Below are 13,290 nucleotides of genomic sequence, written 5' to 3'. Positions count from 1 at the left end.
GGGGTCAGCTAATGTAAGACGTACCCCGATAGTAAGACACCCCCGATAGTAAGATGCAGTGTGGGTTTTAGGGGGGTCGGCTTATGTAAGATGTACCCTGAAAGTAAGACATAGTAAACTGTACGTTGGAAAAATATAAGCCATAGTACCGGTACCTTTTGCTGCATTACCTGCGGGATGCGAACGGTTAGAGCAGGATGCGGACGGATCTGGAGCGGAATGAGCGGAGGGATGTGGAGGCTGCGGGAGCAGCAGTAATGTTGTCCGCGGTCCAACACGCAGCCTCAGCGCCCTCATGTGCAGCCACTGGTGGCCGCTGATTGGCATGGCCATGGTTGTCATGGAATAAATCTGTTTTATCTTCCAGTATAACATATTCAAACTGTTCGTTCTTACCGTTTTTCATTGTTTTACATGTTATACATGGAAATACCGTCATGATACGGTTGTAACAAGACATTCTTGGCACTTGCTTTTATAAAACTGTTTTATGGTGAATACCATACTGTTCAGGTTGTTAATAAATGTTAATTTTATGGTTAAAACAAAAATCGACATTTTTTACCAATATAAGACATACCCCGAAAGTAAGACATAGTGGGACTTTTGGGGGTAAAAAGAATGTATGACACTGTCTTACTTTCGGGGAAACACAGTAGTTCTAGATTCTGCAAGATTTTATCTGATTTATAGGCATCAGGGAGCCACATATAATATGCAGGAGACTTGGGATGTCTATTGTAGACAGAGCTTTTTTTCTAATCAATTTACATTGACTGGGGCTGGGTCAACACATCAGGCCTGTTTCAAGTGCACAGACAATAAACAATGGGAAATCCTTCTATTTTTCCTATAACAAGTGTCTTCTATTTAAAATTCAACATTCAGAATATGGGGAATGCACAACAGATGAAAAAATGAATGTATTTCAAAGTTTTATTTTGTATTAAACTTGCACAAAAATACAATTTGTACAAAAAAGTATAAAATCAATACAAAAAAAAACAAAAAACACACTCAAGGTGACCCCGCAATATGGTTTCTCAGAATCAATGTTGAAATTACACAGAAATGAACAGCATTGTTTTGCCACATACAAACCAGCCCTTTGCTTTGGCTGAATTTCCTGAAGGAAAAGAAAAAAAAAAAAATCTTGGACCAAGAAATGTGGCCTAAAGGCTTCCAATGAGTATGTTTTAGACTCGCGGTTTCAGCTCCAGGACCCGCTGAAGACCCACTGCGCTACAGAGTTTCCGATAATCCCCATCAGTGAGTTCATCGGGTATTTACCAAGTACATTGTGAGTTGGATCAGGTGTTCTGATGTTAGTGAATGTCTTTAAAAGGTGCATGGCAGTGAATCTTGAGGACTAGACTTGAAAACCTTTGCTTTAATTTAAAGTTGAAGGTTTAACAGATGCCCAAATCTTTAGTCTAAACAAGCACCTTCCTTTACTAAATCATATACCGCATACACTCAACAAATAACAGTTTGTGGCCTGACAAATGATTGACCTTTCAACGGTTTAAGTTCTGGCACATGCTAATACACTAACGTCTTTAGTAAACCAGGCTTAAGTGTTGTACATGAGGTCTTCATTGTTGCTTCACCATTTGAAGAATAAAAACTGCCTTGCAACCAGTTTTTTTTTTTCCACAAAACACTGTAGGGTTAGCTTCAGATTAAAGTGAAAATCATTTTACCACAATGACCTTCAACCCCCACTGTGCTTTTTAGGAAACCAGGCAGAGACACTTCTGCATACCGAAAAGAAGGATTTGGAATAGCTTAATTCGATTTGCATAGAGAAGCAACATTAATGACAATTGAGAAAAATAATAATAACAATAATATTCATCCATAACCTATCCACAACAATAAAACATATGCATTTAAAGAAAAACAAAATAAAGCAACCAAAATGTTGAGTACCTCCAATCACCAGAAGAAATAAGCTGGCACACACACAGCTGTTCGCACGAGAACACAAATGACAAAAAGCCAGACCGATCCACATCACGTAAACAGACATTTTGAAAAAGTAGTAAACAAAATATTCATATAAAACAACTGAACCTTTATACTTCACAGGAGAAACTTTTTCGTCTTTGTTTTAATAAAGCGGCACTCTCAATATCCCCATATACACATCTCACGCAAGATGGAACAAATTACTATCAAAAGCTTCCTTGTAGTTCAGCAATTAAGATTCACAAGTATTCAAGCATTTTCCAGGTTTTCCTTGTTTTGATCATTCTGACAAAAGGCACCAAAAAAGTGGCTTTGAAATTCCACAACAGCCATTCTGAGATACACAGAGACTGAATGTCAGCACTGATTGCTATCACAGTTGCTACTACAGGCCTGTGCAGCATGTTGCTGTTTTTATACACTTCCACTCCAACCGCACTGGCTTCCAGTTCATCCAGAGAAATCTCCCAAAAAACAGAGAGAGAGATGTTTTTGCTCAAAAAGTACCAACTCAAGTCATATTATTAATGCCAACAGCAGTGTCTTGTTTGGCTGCAACACGAGTACAGGCTTAAAAATGCTTTTAGTTTTTCTTAAATATAACACGTATTTGAACTCTAAGACTGGGTTTTATTGTGCAACGTCACAAATCTGCTCGGAAGTGACATACAAATGGAATGGGTATTTCTAATCGTATAAGTGGGGCCACTTGGACGCCTATAAATAACATCGCAAACAGTGATTTTGGTCTGGCATTGTACGTAAACTTCAGGTCTGTCGAAATCAGTCTCGGTCCAAGATCGTTGTTATGACTTGATAGTCTTCATTTTGCAGTGCCGTCCGATTTTTAACCGTTCACTTTCACCTATAATCCCAATTACAGCACAGATCTGAGTCAACAAACAGGATCTAAGACCAGAACAACTTCTTAACAAATATAAACAGAGATCCTTGGTCAATACTACTGCCCTTCCAAACTCAACAAACCAACAACGGAGTATCCACATTCCATTTTAGACAATAAGAAGCCCTTGAATGGCACTGGATCACAAATACATGCAAATACTAATTACGGTTCACTACTAAACACATAACCTACTTCCAATACATGTACCTAGGCTTAACAAAAAGTCTAATATGGTTTTATACTGGCTCATTCATTTTTTTTTTGGAATGACAACATATGTAAACTCCAGTTAAAATTTAAGGCATTTTTGAGATGCAATTCTTAACTCTTCATAAGAAGTGTGAAAAAAATAACAAAAACAAAAAACCAAACTGATCTTTCCCCATGACAGACACACAAATACACACACACACGTAAAATAATATCCACCCTATTCAGTCACCTACATAATGGAAAAAAAAGTTACATTTGCTCTTGGGTACTTTGGAATGTTAGGCAGACTGGTCCTCAAGTATAACTGGCTGCTGAAATGTTCCATGAATGACACTCTCTTTCCTGTTTAATACTGAACAGCACGTTGTTATGATCCACCAGTGCTCTTCCACAGAAACATGAGGGAAAAAAAATTCCTACAAAAACACCTAAGAATGTCCATGTCCGTTTTCTCAACCTCAACCACTGGATGATGTTTTGGCAGGCAAGACATCTCAGACTCATGCTCTGAGACCTGGGGGGGGGGGGGGGGGGGACAACAAGAAAAAGTATGTTAAATTAAAATATTTCTACTTTTTTTATAAAGTAATGTGAACACATATTTGGGCAATGTTATTATTCTCAAAAGCAAAACAAAAACACATTCTATAATGCTGTCATTTACACAGCAGAGCTCGGTTGCCACTGATTGGTCCAACTAGAATAGAACCTATTACACCACAGTTAGTTCTGACCCTGCAATGTGATTGGTTGAGAGAGGTTCCAGGAAGTGCCGTTATTGCACGATAATGACACCCTGACCGAAGCTCTTCAGGTATCACTCTGCATAACGCCTGTAACCTAGCAACAATGCCAGTATTTACAAGACAGTGGTGGGGTGTCTGGACTTTGCTTAATTTTCCATTCATGCACCTCTTTTTAAATAATGTAAAGAATTATGGTGCGGTGTTGAAAACAAAGGAAAATCTCAAGGAAATAAAGAAAACCTAATAATAAACGGTGATAACGAACTGTGGTATAATTGCAATAATACACCCGAGGCTTGTGCTCTAACATGAGATATTGCCTCTGGTGTACTTAACAGTTATTGGGATAACAAATATATTTCAGGCAGGGTCTTACCCTTCTCACATTTGCTTCCTTGCTTCTCCTGCTTCTCAAAGTTCAGTCTGTTCTGTTCAACAGCAGTGCCATTGGACTCAGGGCTGCTGCTGCGCGAGGGGCTTCCTTCCTCGTTCTGGTAGGCCAGGTCCAGTTGCTGCTGGGCCAACTTCAAGTGCCTACGAAGCCTCTCCAGCTCTCGGGAAGACGACTCGTCACCGAATGACTCGCGCCCCGAGTCACCCAGATTGTAGTCGGGTTTCATGCCCATGGCCATTTTGCCCGTGTTGTCCTTTTTCAGGGCAGTGTGGTAGCCAGGGGGCGCTGTCGGGACCTGACTGCACATCAATTGCCTTTGGCCAGTCATTGGCATGTGGTGGTGGCGTCTTGCCCTCCTTTGGAAAACATCACGGATGCCGCTGATACCCAGGTGGAGGATCTCAAGTACAGTGAGGAACAGGCATAATGAACTCACTGCATACATGATCAGCAAAAATATGGTCTTCTCTGTGGGACGTGAAACGAAGCAGTCTACTGTGTGAGGGCAGGGGCTACGCGTGCACACATATGAAGGGGCTACCTCAAAGCCATACAAAATATACTGGCCAAAAAGGAACGAGATCTCAAAAGCAACTCGGGAAAAAAGCTGGAACACATAGACCTTCATTAGGCCGTCACGTTTGATGCGCCTTCTCCCATCGTGCTTCTTTTTCGGCTTTTCAGGCTCCTTCTCCTTCTCCGGCACGATTTCCTCACACATCATAGGGTCCTCCTCACCATTGTCCTCTGCCTCCTCGTAGTCACGGTTGGCACCACGATTGATCATGGGCATGCGCTTGCGTGAAGGTGACCTGTAGTCATCGTCATCCATGCGGGCGATCTTGTGCATGGCGAAGCCCAGGTACATGATGGTTGGGGTGGTAATCATAATTATCTGAAAGACCCAAAACCTGACATGCGAGAGTGGTGCAAACGCATCATAGCACACATTCTCACAACCAGGCTGCCCCGTGTTGCACACAAATTTACTCTGTTCATCGTAGTATATCGACTCGCCACCCACCACTGTCAAAACAATGCGAAAAACGATGAGCAGCGTAAGCCATATCTTTCCCACAAAGGTGGAGTGGTTGGAGATCTCCTCCAGGAGTCGCGTAAGGAAACTCCAGCTCATGGTATTACTGCTACAAAACTCTTCTCAGCACTGGAGAGAGAAAAAAAAAACATGAGAAATTAAGACCAGTTCTAAACCAGACAGGCCTGACTGCACATGAAATATCACCAGTGTTTTCTTTTATTAATTTCATTAATTAAAATTAATAAATGAAAAATGTTTATCATTTAATTTTTTTTTTAAACATTCCACCAATTTTCAAATCACACATTTTTGTTCCCAGAGTAAAGTAGAGCTAAATGTTTTGGGAACAATAGCTATTTACTATTTTTCTGACAGATTTAATTTGCAGTTTAATTTCAAGCTTCAATTTATTATTTACTGTGTAACATTTGAAAACATGACTGTTCATTACTATGGTACAATTAAAATCCAAATAACTATTCTATATTCTAATGCAAAAATAAAAAATTCATTAGAATGTATCTGTGTAAAGTATAGAACATTTTGTATAAAGAGCCATGAATATCTGAAGTTAAACATGATTTGTTTATATATTTACAGACCTATGCAACACCCCTGTTTAAGTAATATATTTTACTGATTTTCTAAATAAAAATAAGTCACCACATCCTCTACAGGGAACACACTTCTGTATATTTTAATACAAATTTAATTTATATCTACAGAAGTTAACATATTGGTGTACTTCGTATAAATCTATACACAGAACTCATAATATATTACACAACAGTTAGTTCTGGTCACGCAATCTGATTGGTTGAGAAGGGTTTCTAATGCAGTTATTTCACAACCTCTATCTGTCTACAGTTTACTTGTGTGAAACATGAGTGGAAATTTATATAGAGGTAAAAACAAAATGTCTTAAGAGCTGAAGCATAAAGAGAGCAATGGCTCAGAGTGATGCAGAGGTTACATCGAGATTATACACCGATATTAATGCCTATAAAAATCACTTGCACCACATCACAGTCATACTGATTAGGAGGCAGTGTGTTAAGGTTTTTTTTTACCTTTTTGAGCCCTTTATACAAAGTAACACTGTTTGAAATTAAAAAACTACTGAATATCTGTTTGTTGACGGCTACTTTCAACCTATGGTGCTTTCACATGTCGATATTTTTCCATGAGGCCATGACTTAAAGACTACTCCACAATAAGAGTGTGCTGTGACTTCTTTTGTTGTACATCCGTGGTCTCAAACTGAAAATATTCTCATATCACTGACGTGCTGCTATTCTTCAGGACTAAAACACTCAGTGTTACGCCAGAGGACATTCGTGAGCATCACAAACATACGTTCCTCTGGTCTCACATGCTACTTGTCTGTGGGTGTATACGCAGGGGTCTTGAGCCACTTCTAATTGGTGGGCATGTCTGGAGCACAGCACTTCTGATTGGTTGGCATACCTGCCCTGCGCTAGTCAGTTGTGTTACTACACTGAATACTCTGTCCCTCCTATTCATCTTGCTAATCCCCCACTGTGGCTTGATCATATTTACCCACCTTGGTTTAATGGGATAGAAATGTAAATATGAAAATGTGCTCAAACTTGGCGCCCAAAACAATTTACATTAGTAGATTTTTCTGCCCAATTTCTATGCAAACACTTCCAAGAAGGGCTCTTATGCAGCTCATATAAGCTAAAGAAAGTCAAGGCCTAGCTCGCTTACATTTTACTCGAGCATAGATAAACAATATTTAAAAAAGGCTTAGGCTTGTTCATTATTTATTCCCCTCCCTTCCCAGTATCAGAGGTTGTATCACGGCCTAAACATAGCTTTCCAATATTTGCAAAATCTTCAAACAGATTAGTTACTATTGAGCAGTCAGGGAGCATTCCTTCTCACCAATACAGCTGTTCTCATCTGTATATGAATGTTTTATTGGTTGTAGACAGGCCACAGGACACATTTTAAACTAGCCACCAATGTTTCCTTTTATCAAAATGATGAGAAAGAATAAACTCATTACATCATCACATTTCAGGTCCTTGAATGAACCATGAATGAAACAATAAATGACTGATCCACTAGATGGAGCCACACCAATATTGAAAATCCCACCCACATTTTACATCTTTAAATTCAGAGGATTACAATTTAAAATAATCTTTATTACTAGAATTCACAATTGCATTAAGTCAGTACTTATTTTTTAGGCTATCCACTAGATTTAGAAGTGAGGAAAATGCATATTGAATAAAATGAAACAAGAAAATTAAGTAAAAATACTCAAAAATAATATTAAACATACATAATTAAAGAAGTGCCTATATAAGGGTAAGATGTCAATGCTAGCTAGTGCTTAAACTTCAAATAACACGTGCAATTGACTTTCCTCTGGAGTTTTGTAATACTGAAGGTGTCGAATTGCCATCTGCTAGACCAATGTGGGTTAACACCTAATTACTGAAACAAGTTCAAAACACACACATCCAGGTCGTAAGAGTGTGTCGACAAACTGAAAGGTGGGCTGGCTCACAAAGGAACGAGAAACAAAAGGTCTACTTTGATCTGCTCCACAGATCCAACAAGCAAATTTTCTTTAAAGAGAGGAGAAGAAAAGAAGGAAGAGAGAGAGATTCCCCAGAATGTATTTGAACTGTGAATGTGACAAACACTAGGCTGTGTCTAAGTTCACCTGCACCACCCATTGCAAACAAGTGCCATTTTGAGCCTATTTCTTGCCTATTACACTTCAATGGTTCCACTTTACCTGCAACTGTCTGTGGCCCACAACATTCAGTCTGTGCCAAGTTCTAGAATATTCATAAAGGAGGAATGCCTTCCCCTCCCAGGGCAAGTAGCATCATGTCAAAATAAGCCCAGAACAGACTTACATCACACGGCTTAGCTTTCCTAAAAGAGGAGACTTCTAATTTCTGTGGTACAGAAGCATACTTGAAAGCTGTTCAGCATGTAATACAATATAAATGACGGGTTGAGCACATGCGCAAGGTAGGATCCATTTAAATAACTGCATACAATGTGATGCTAATGATAAAACTGCAGTCAGAGAGTGAGGTGGAAGGATTTATTGGAGGCTGTATCTCCGCACTGTAAAACACATGCTGTGCTCTAAAAACAGGCATCAAATCAATGCAATTTGTACTTAGAGACAACGCATCCATTTGGTATTTAGCGGCATAATGAACCTGTTGTGACAGGCCTCTTCACCCACAGCTGGTGCCCATCCGGCTTTCTACTCCACACTAGCCTCTACTACCAAAACACCTTGCTAGCTGAAGGACCATCTGGTAAATCACTCTAAATACCTTTAAGGAATGAGGAGGAATTCTTATGTTTCTTCATCAAAGAGAAACCAGAATCAGTATTCACAAGCTTTCAAAGCAAACAGACTGCAAACTGCAATATCTAATAAAAGAGTACCAATAGGGAGTAATCACATGTTTATTTTTTTATTTTTATTTTTTTTTTTAAGTCCAATAATTCATTCATTCATTGTCTGTAACCCTTATCCAGTTCAGGGTTGCAGTGGGTCCAGAGCCTACCTGGAATCATTGTGTGCAAGGTAGGAACACACCCTGGAGGGGGCGCCAGTCCATCACAGGGCAATACACACACATACACTCACACCTACGGACACTGAGTCGTCAATCCACCTACCAACGTGTGTTTTTGGACCGTGGGAGGAAACCGGAGCACCTGGAGGAAACCCACGTAGACACAGGGAGAGCACACCACACTCCTCACAGACAATCACTCGGAGGAAACCCACGCAGACACGGGGAGAACACACCACACTCCTCACAGACAGTCACCCGGAGGAAACCCACACAGACACGGGGAGAACACACCACACTCCTCACAGACAGTCACCCGGAGGAAACCCACGCAGACACGGGGAGAACACACCACACTCCTCACAGACAGTCACCCGGAGGAAACCCACACAGACACGGGGAGAACACACCACACTCCTCACAGACAGTCACCCGGAGGAAACCCACGCAGACACAGGGAGAACACACCACACTCCTCACAGACAGTCACCCGGAGGAAACCCACGCAGACACGGGGAGAACACACCACACTCCTCACAGACAGTCACTCGGAGGAAACCCACACAGACACGGGGAGAACACACCACACTCCTCACAGACAGTCACTCGGAGGAAACCCACACAGACACGGGGAGAACACAACACACTCCTCACAGACAGTCACCCGGAGGAAACCCACGCAGACACAGGGAGAACACACCACACTCCTCACAGACAGTCACCCGGAGGAAACCCACACAGACACGGGGAGAACACACCACACTCCTCACAGACAGTCACTCGGAGGAAACCCACACAGACACAGAGAGAACACACCACACTCCTCACAGACAGTCACTCGGAGGAAACCCACACAGACACGGGGAGAACACACCACACTCCTCACAGACAGTCACCCTGAGAAGTCTAATAATTAAATGGTTAAAATTTAACATGTTTTTCACAACTGAGATTATGGAGTCTCTAGATGTTTCGGCACCACTGTTAAAAACATGAATACTTCTTTACAAGAAACAAACAAAAACAAGCAGGGTGACTATCCATGAGAGCAAGCATCAACTTCACAGAAACAGCTTTGTGGGAGACATCTGGGAGAGTAGTTAACGTTTCAGTCCAAACACTTCACCTCAGACAGAAAACGAAGAAGCAGAACTTGCAGAGACACAGAAAGAAAAACTTCTAGATAATAATCACTGCTACTACAAAATGGAGTGAAGCTACCACCTGGAACAATGTGAACATACAGCCAGTGTCTGAATATCATTAACCAACTGTACGTCTTATAAGAAAGCATAATTAATCCTGTTTTATGGGACATAGGGAAGTATAACATTCGAATTTACAAACAAATGTTGTGCCGTTACTATGGCACACTCTCTACAGTTATTGAGTGTTTTTATGAAAATGGCTCCCTATATGATGCTACGATTTAAAGACTATGCTCATCCTGTTAAAAAAAAAGGATTGTCTCAAACACTTAAAGAGGGCTCTGTCAAAAGCCCTCCACTGGTGTGGTATGTGTCAAAATATCCGAGACTTCTAACAGACGCCTAGCTCTTTACGTCTATTCTATATGCTTTTTCGAGAGACCCCTTTCAGACTGAAAAACAACCTCTGACAATAGATCCCACATGGTCTGCTCACCACAGTCAAAACACTGGGGGAGTAAAGCTGAGAAGCGATAAGAAAGAAAAACACGTTCAGACAAGAATTAACTGTATTTCAACATAAATGTGAGGGGAAAAAAACTGAATACGTGAATAAAGCCCACTTATATTTAAACAAGTTGGACAAGCAAAGCTGAAAACACTGAACTGGATTTCTGAGGGGTCGGTACGTAGGAGAAAGTTCGATGCTGAGCCCTGTAAATTTCACTAAACCAACGTAAAAGAAACCTCAAAAAAACAAAAAAAAAAACACTTCGAATCCTAAGTCAAAGGGGGTATTATTCCACTGTCGGAGTAAAGGCGGTTGGGTGGCGTCTGCAACGTGTCGCCTCAGACTGGCCCGCAGCAGAAGCGACGTTGGAGCAGCTCCTTTTTCGAATTTTCCTTTCCACCTTAAAAAATGCGGCGGTTACATTCTGGCGCCAGTTTATTTAAGGTGGAAAGGAAAATGCGAATAAGACCCTAGCGAACTGGGAGTCGGTGTGGTTCAGTTAGCTAACTGACATTAACGTTCCGCTTTAAAGTGACTTAATAGTTGTGTTTAAGACCCGTATTTTAGAGTTTAATGTTCAGGCGGGCTAATCGCGCCTAAAGTAACGGCACCCCAAAAATGTGAATCCGAAGTATAGCTAGAGTTGAGCGTTACTATTGTTCTCACGCAGAGGCGGGAATTACTGCACTCTCCCTGAGAGACACTTTGTTTAAACTCGTGAAATAGCTAAAACTGCAATTTCCCCTAAAGACTAACTAATGGAAGAGACGTTTAAACGCACCTCGTGGTTAAAATGTAATTTAAAGCTAAGCTAACGCCACATGACGGGACGCTGTAACGTAAAGAATAAAGGAGAAAGACCAACATACCGTTACGAGTAGATTTCCACTCTCTTTCCTTTGGTGTGTGAACTCAAGTAAAATATCACCACATTTTTATATCTACAGACTAAAGTTTTCACACCTCCACCCATTCAGAAAACTCTCATGTCTCTCCCGCTGACTGGGTGCTAGAAAGACCGTGTGGACAAAGAGCCTCCCGAAATCCCTTCTCCTTCTCCTCCTCCGCCTTTTCTCCTTCCTCCCTCCTACGGCACCCCACCCCCAGCAGGCCCCAACATCTCAAACCCCAGTCTGACTGCCCTCTGCGTGTTTACCACTCATACTCACTTATTTAATCATTCACCATTCATTCCCGTTCTCCACATTAATAAACCCTTATTGTGTGTTCACTCTTTAATCATCTACTGAAGCAGTCAAACTATGATTTTCTACAGCAGACTCCTCCATCTGGATGATTGAAATCATTTTGTCTATTAATATCCACATCAAACTTTTCTTGTTTTACGTTTCATTGGTTTCTTTGAGGGTTTGAACAAATCATGAAGCTATAAAGTGAATTTGAACACTTCATTTGCTGTGTTGAATCAGGACATACAATGCAAATTAGACTGCAAATATAAAACTAAATTGTAATCCAAGAATTAAACAACATTTTTAAGTGTTAGACCACTATTTGCCTTTAAATATATGCTACTTTACAGTGCTAACCTCCCTATTTTCCTAATAAATATAGTGTTGATAATAAATATGGTTTTGTACATGAAAGACCTAATAAAGCAGTGACTATTCCAAAGTCGTAATGCAACAAATTACTAGAGTAACTTGTGGGAAGCTCCTGTGCTGGAATCGGTGCTCTATTTTTTGTTGTTGTTGTTGTTTTCTCTTGTTTACACACCTGACTCAGCTCGTAAAACTTTCATTACTAACAGATGAGTTGAATGAGGTGTATCAGAGCAGGAGAACCTCAAACCCACACTGGCGCATAGCACACACAAGGCAGTAGTAATGAAGAGAATGGGTGGTCTTTTTGCCACAGATTTTGAGATACAGCTACAGTACAGAAAATGTACATTTAATAATAAAAAGTCAAACAGAGCTGCCTCAGAGTGGCACTGAATGGATATTGTGGACTGTGTAAATCTCCACTAATCTCCAGACCCTTACATACTGACACACGGTCTGCACATGGTCACTGCTCGCGTGGCAATAACAGCTTCCTCTCTTTCTGCTGGAGAGGGGCGTTCGGAAGTCATTGTTATTTGAGATCTTTCCTCAGTTGCATTTTTTTCAAAGCATGGAGTGTTTTTACAAAGCATGGAGGGGCTCCTTCTGTTTTTTTTCACAAGCCTCTCAGAAGTTGTTTGCTTGGGTCTCTTATCATTGAGTTTATCACAAAAATAATGCCCTCACTTATAAACAAACAACAAACAAACAACAGCTTTTAAAGATTTAACGCAGTGGGTTTTTTTTAAATTAACAAAAGTAAATCCTGAAATAAATAGAAAACATTGTATTTAATGTGTTCTGTTTGTTTAAGAGGATACACAAAAACAGCAAACTTTTGTGTACATCTTATGTGTTTTGTGTGAATGTAGATACAAACAAAAATATTTGACAGAGAAATGCTATAGTTTAAATGAATGGTCATACACTGTGAAAAAAAAAACATCCTGTAAGAATCAACAACAAAACGAATAAAGCACACAAAAATAATGGTGAAGAGCAGTATTTTCAGGTGTATGTAGCAATTATATTTGCATATGATTAACATAAAAATCCAGGTAATTATCAACATAGAATCTAATTTGAGTATATTTAAAAAAACATTAAGTTATAATGAAGTGTGGATCTCCACTGTTTCAGTTACTAGTACCTCAAAAAAAATAGATCCTTTTCATTCATTCATTCATTGTCTGTAACCACTTATCCATATTC

The 13,290-nt window shown here is 40.2% G+C and overlaps 1 protein-coding gene across 1 annotated transcript; it reads right to left on the bottom strand.

Annotated features, from left to right (window-relative positions):
• Nucleotides 1–968: 968 nt before the first annotated feature.
• On the bottom strand, nt 969–11,591 carry gjc4b (gap junction protein gamma 4b). The gene is made up of 3 exons (XM_066686546.1): nt 11,383–11,591; nt 4,214–5,396; nt 969–3,605 (listed from the first exon to the last, which is right to left on the bottom strand). Exons 2-3 carry the CDS (start codon nt 5,364–5,366, stop codon nt 3,592–3,594), a joined length of 1,167 nt encoding a protein of 388 aa, XP_066542643.1. The 5' UTR covers nt 5,367–5,396; nt 11,383–11,591; the 3' UTR covers nt 969–3,591.
• Between the last annotated feature and the right edge of the window lie 1,699 nt (nt 11,592–13,290).

This window comes from Hoplias malabaricus, chromosome 12 (genome assembly GCF_029633855.1).
Source record: "Hoplias malabaricus isolate fHopMal1 chromosome 12, fHopMal1.hap1, whole genome shotgun sequence".
NCBI lineage: Eukaryota > Metazoa > Chordata > Actinopteri > Characiformes > Erythrinidae > Hoplias > Hoplias malabaricus.
This window is presented reverse-complemented; position numbering and strand designations above follow the sequence as displayed.

Coding starts and splice junctions, on each gene's coding strand:
- gjc4b (XM_066686546.1), bottom strand. CDS start 5,366: ATGAGCTGGAGTTTCCTTACGCGACTCCTGGAGGAGATCTCCAACCAC.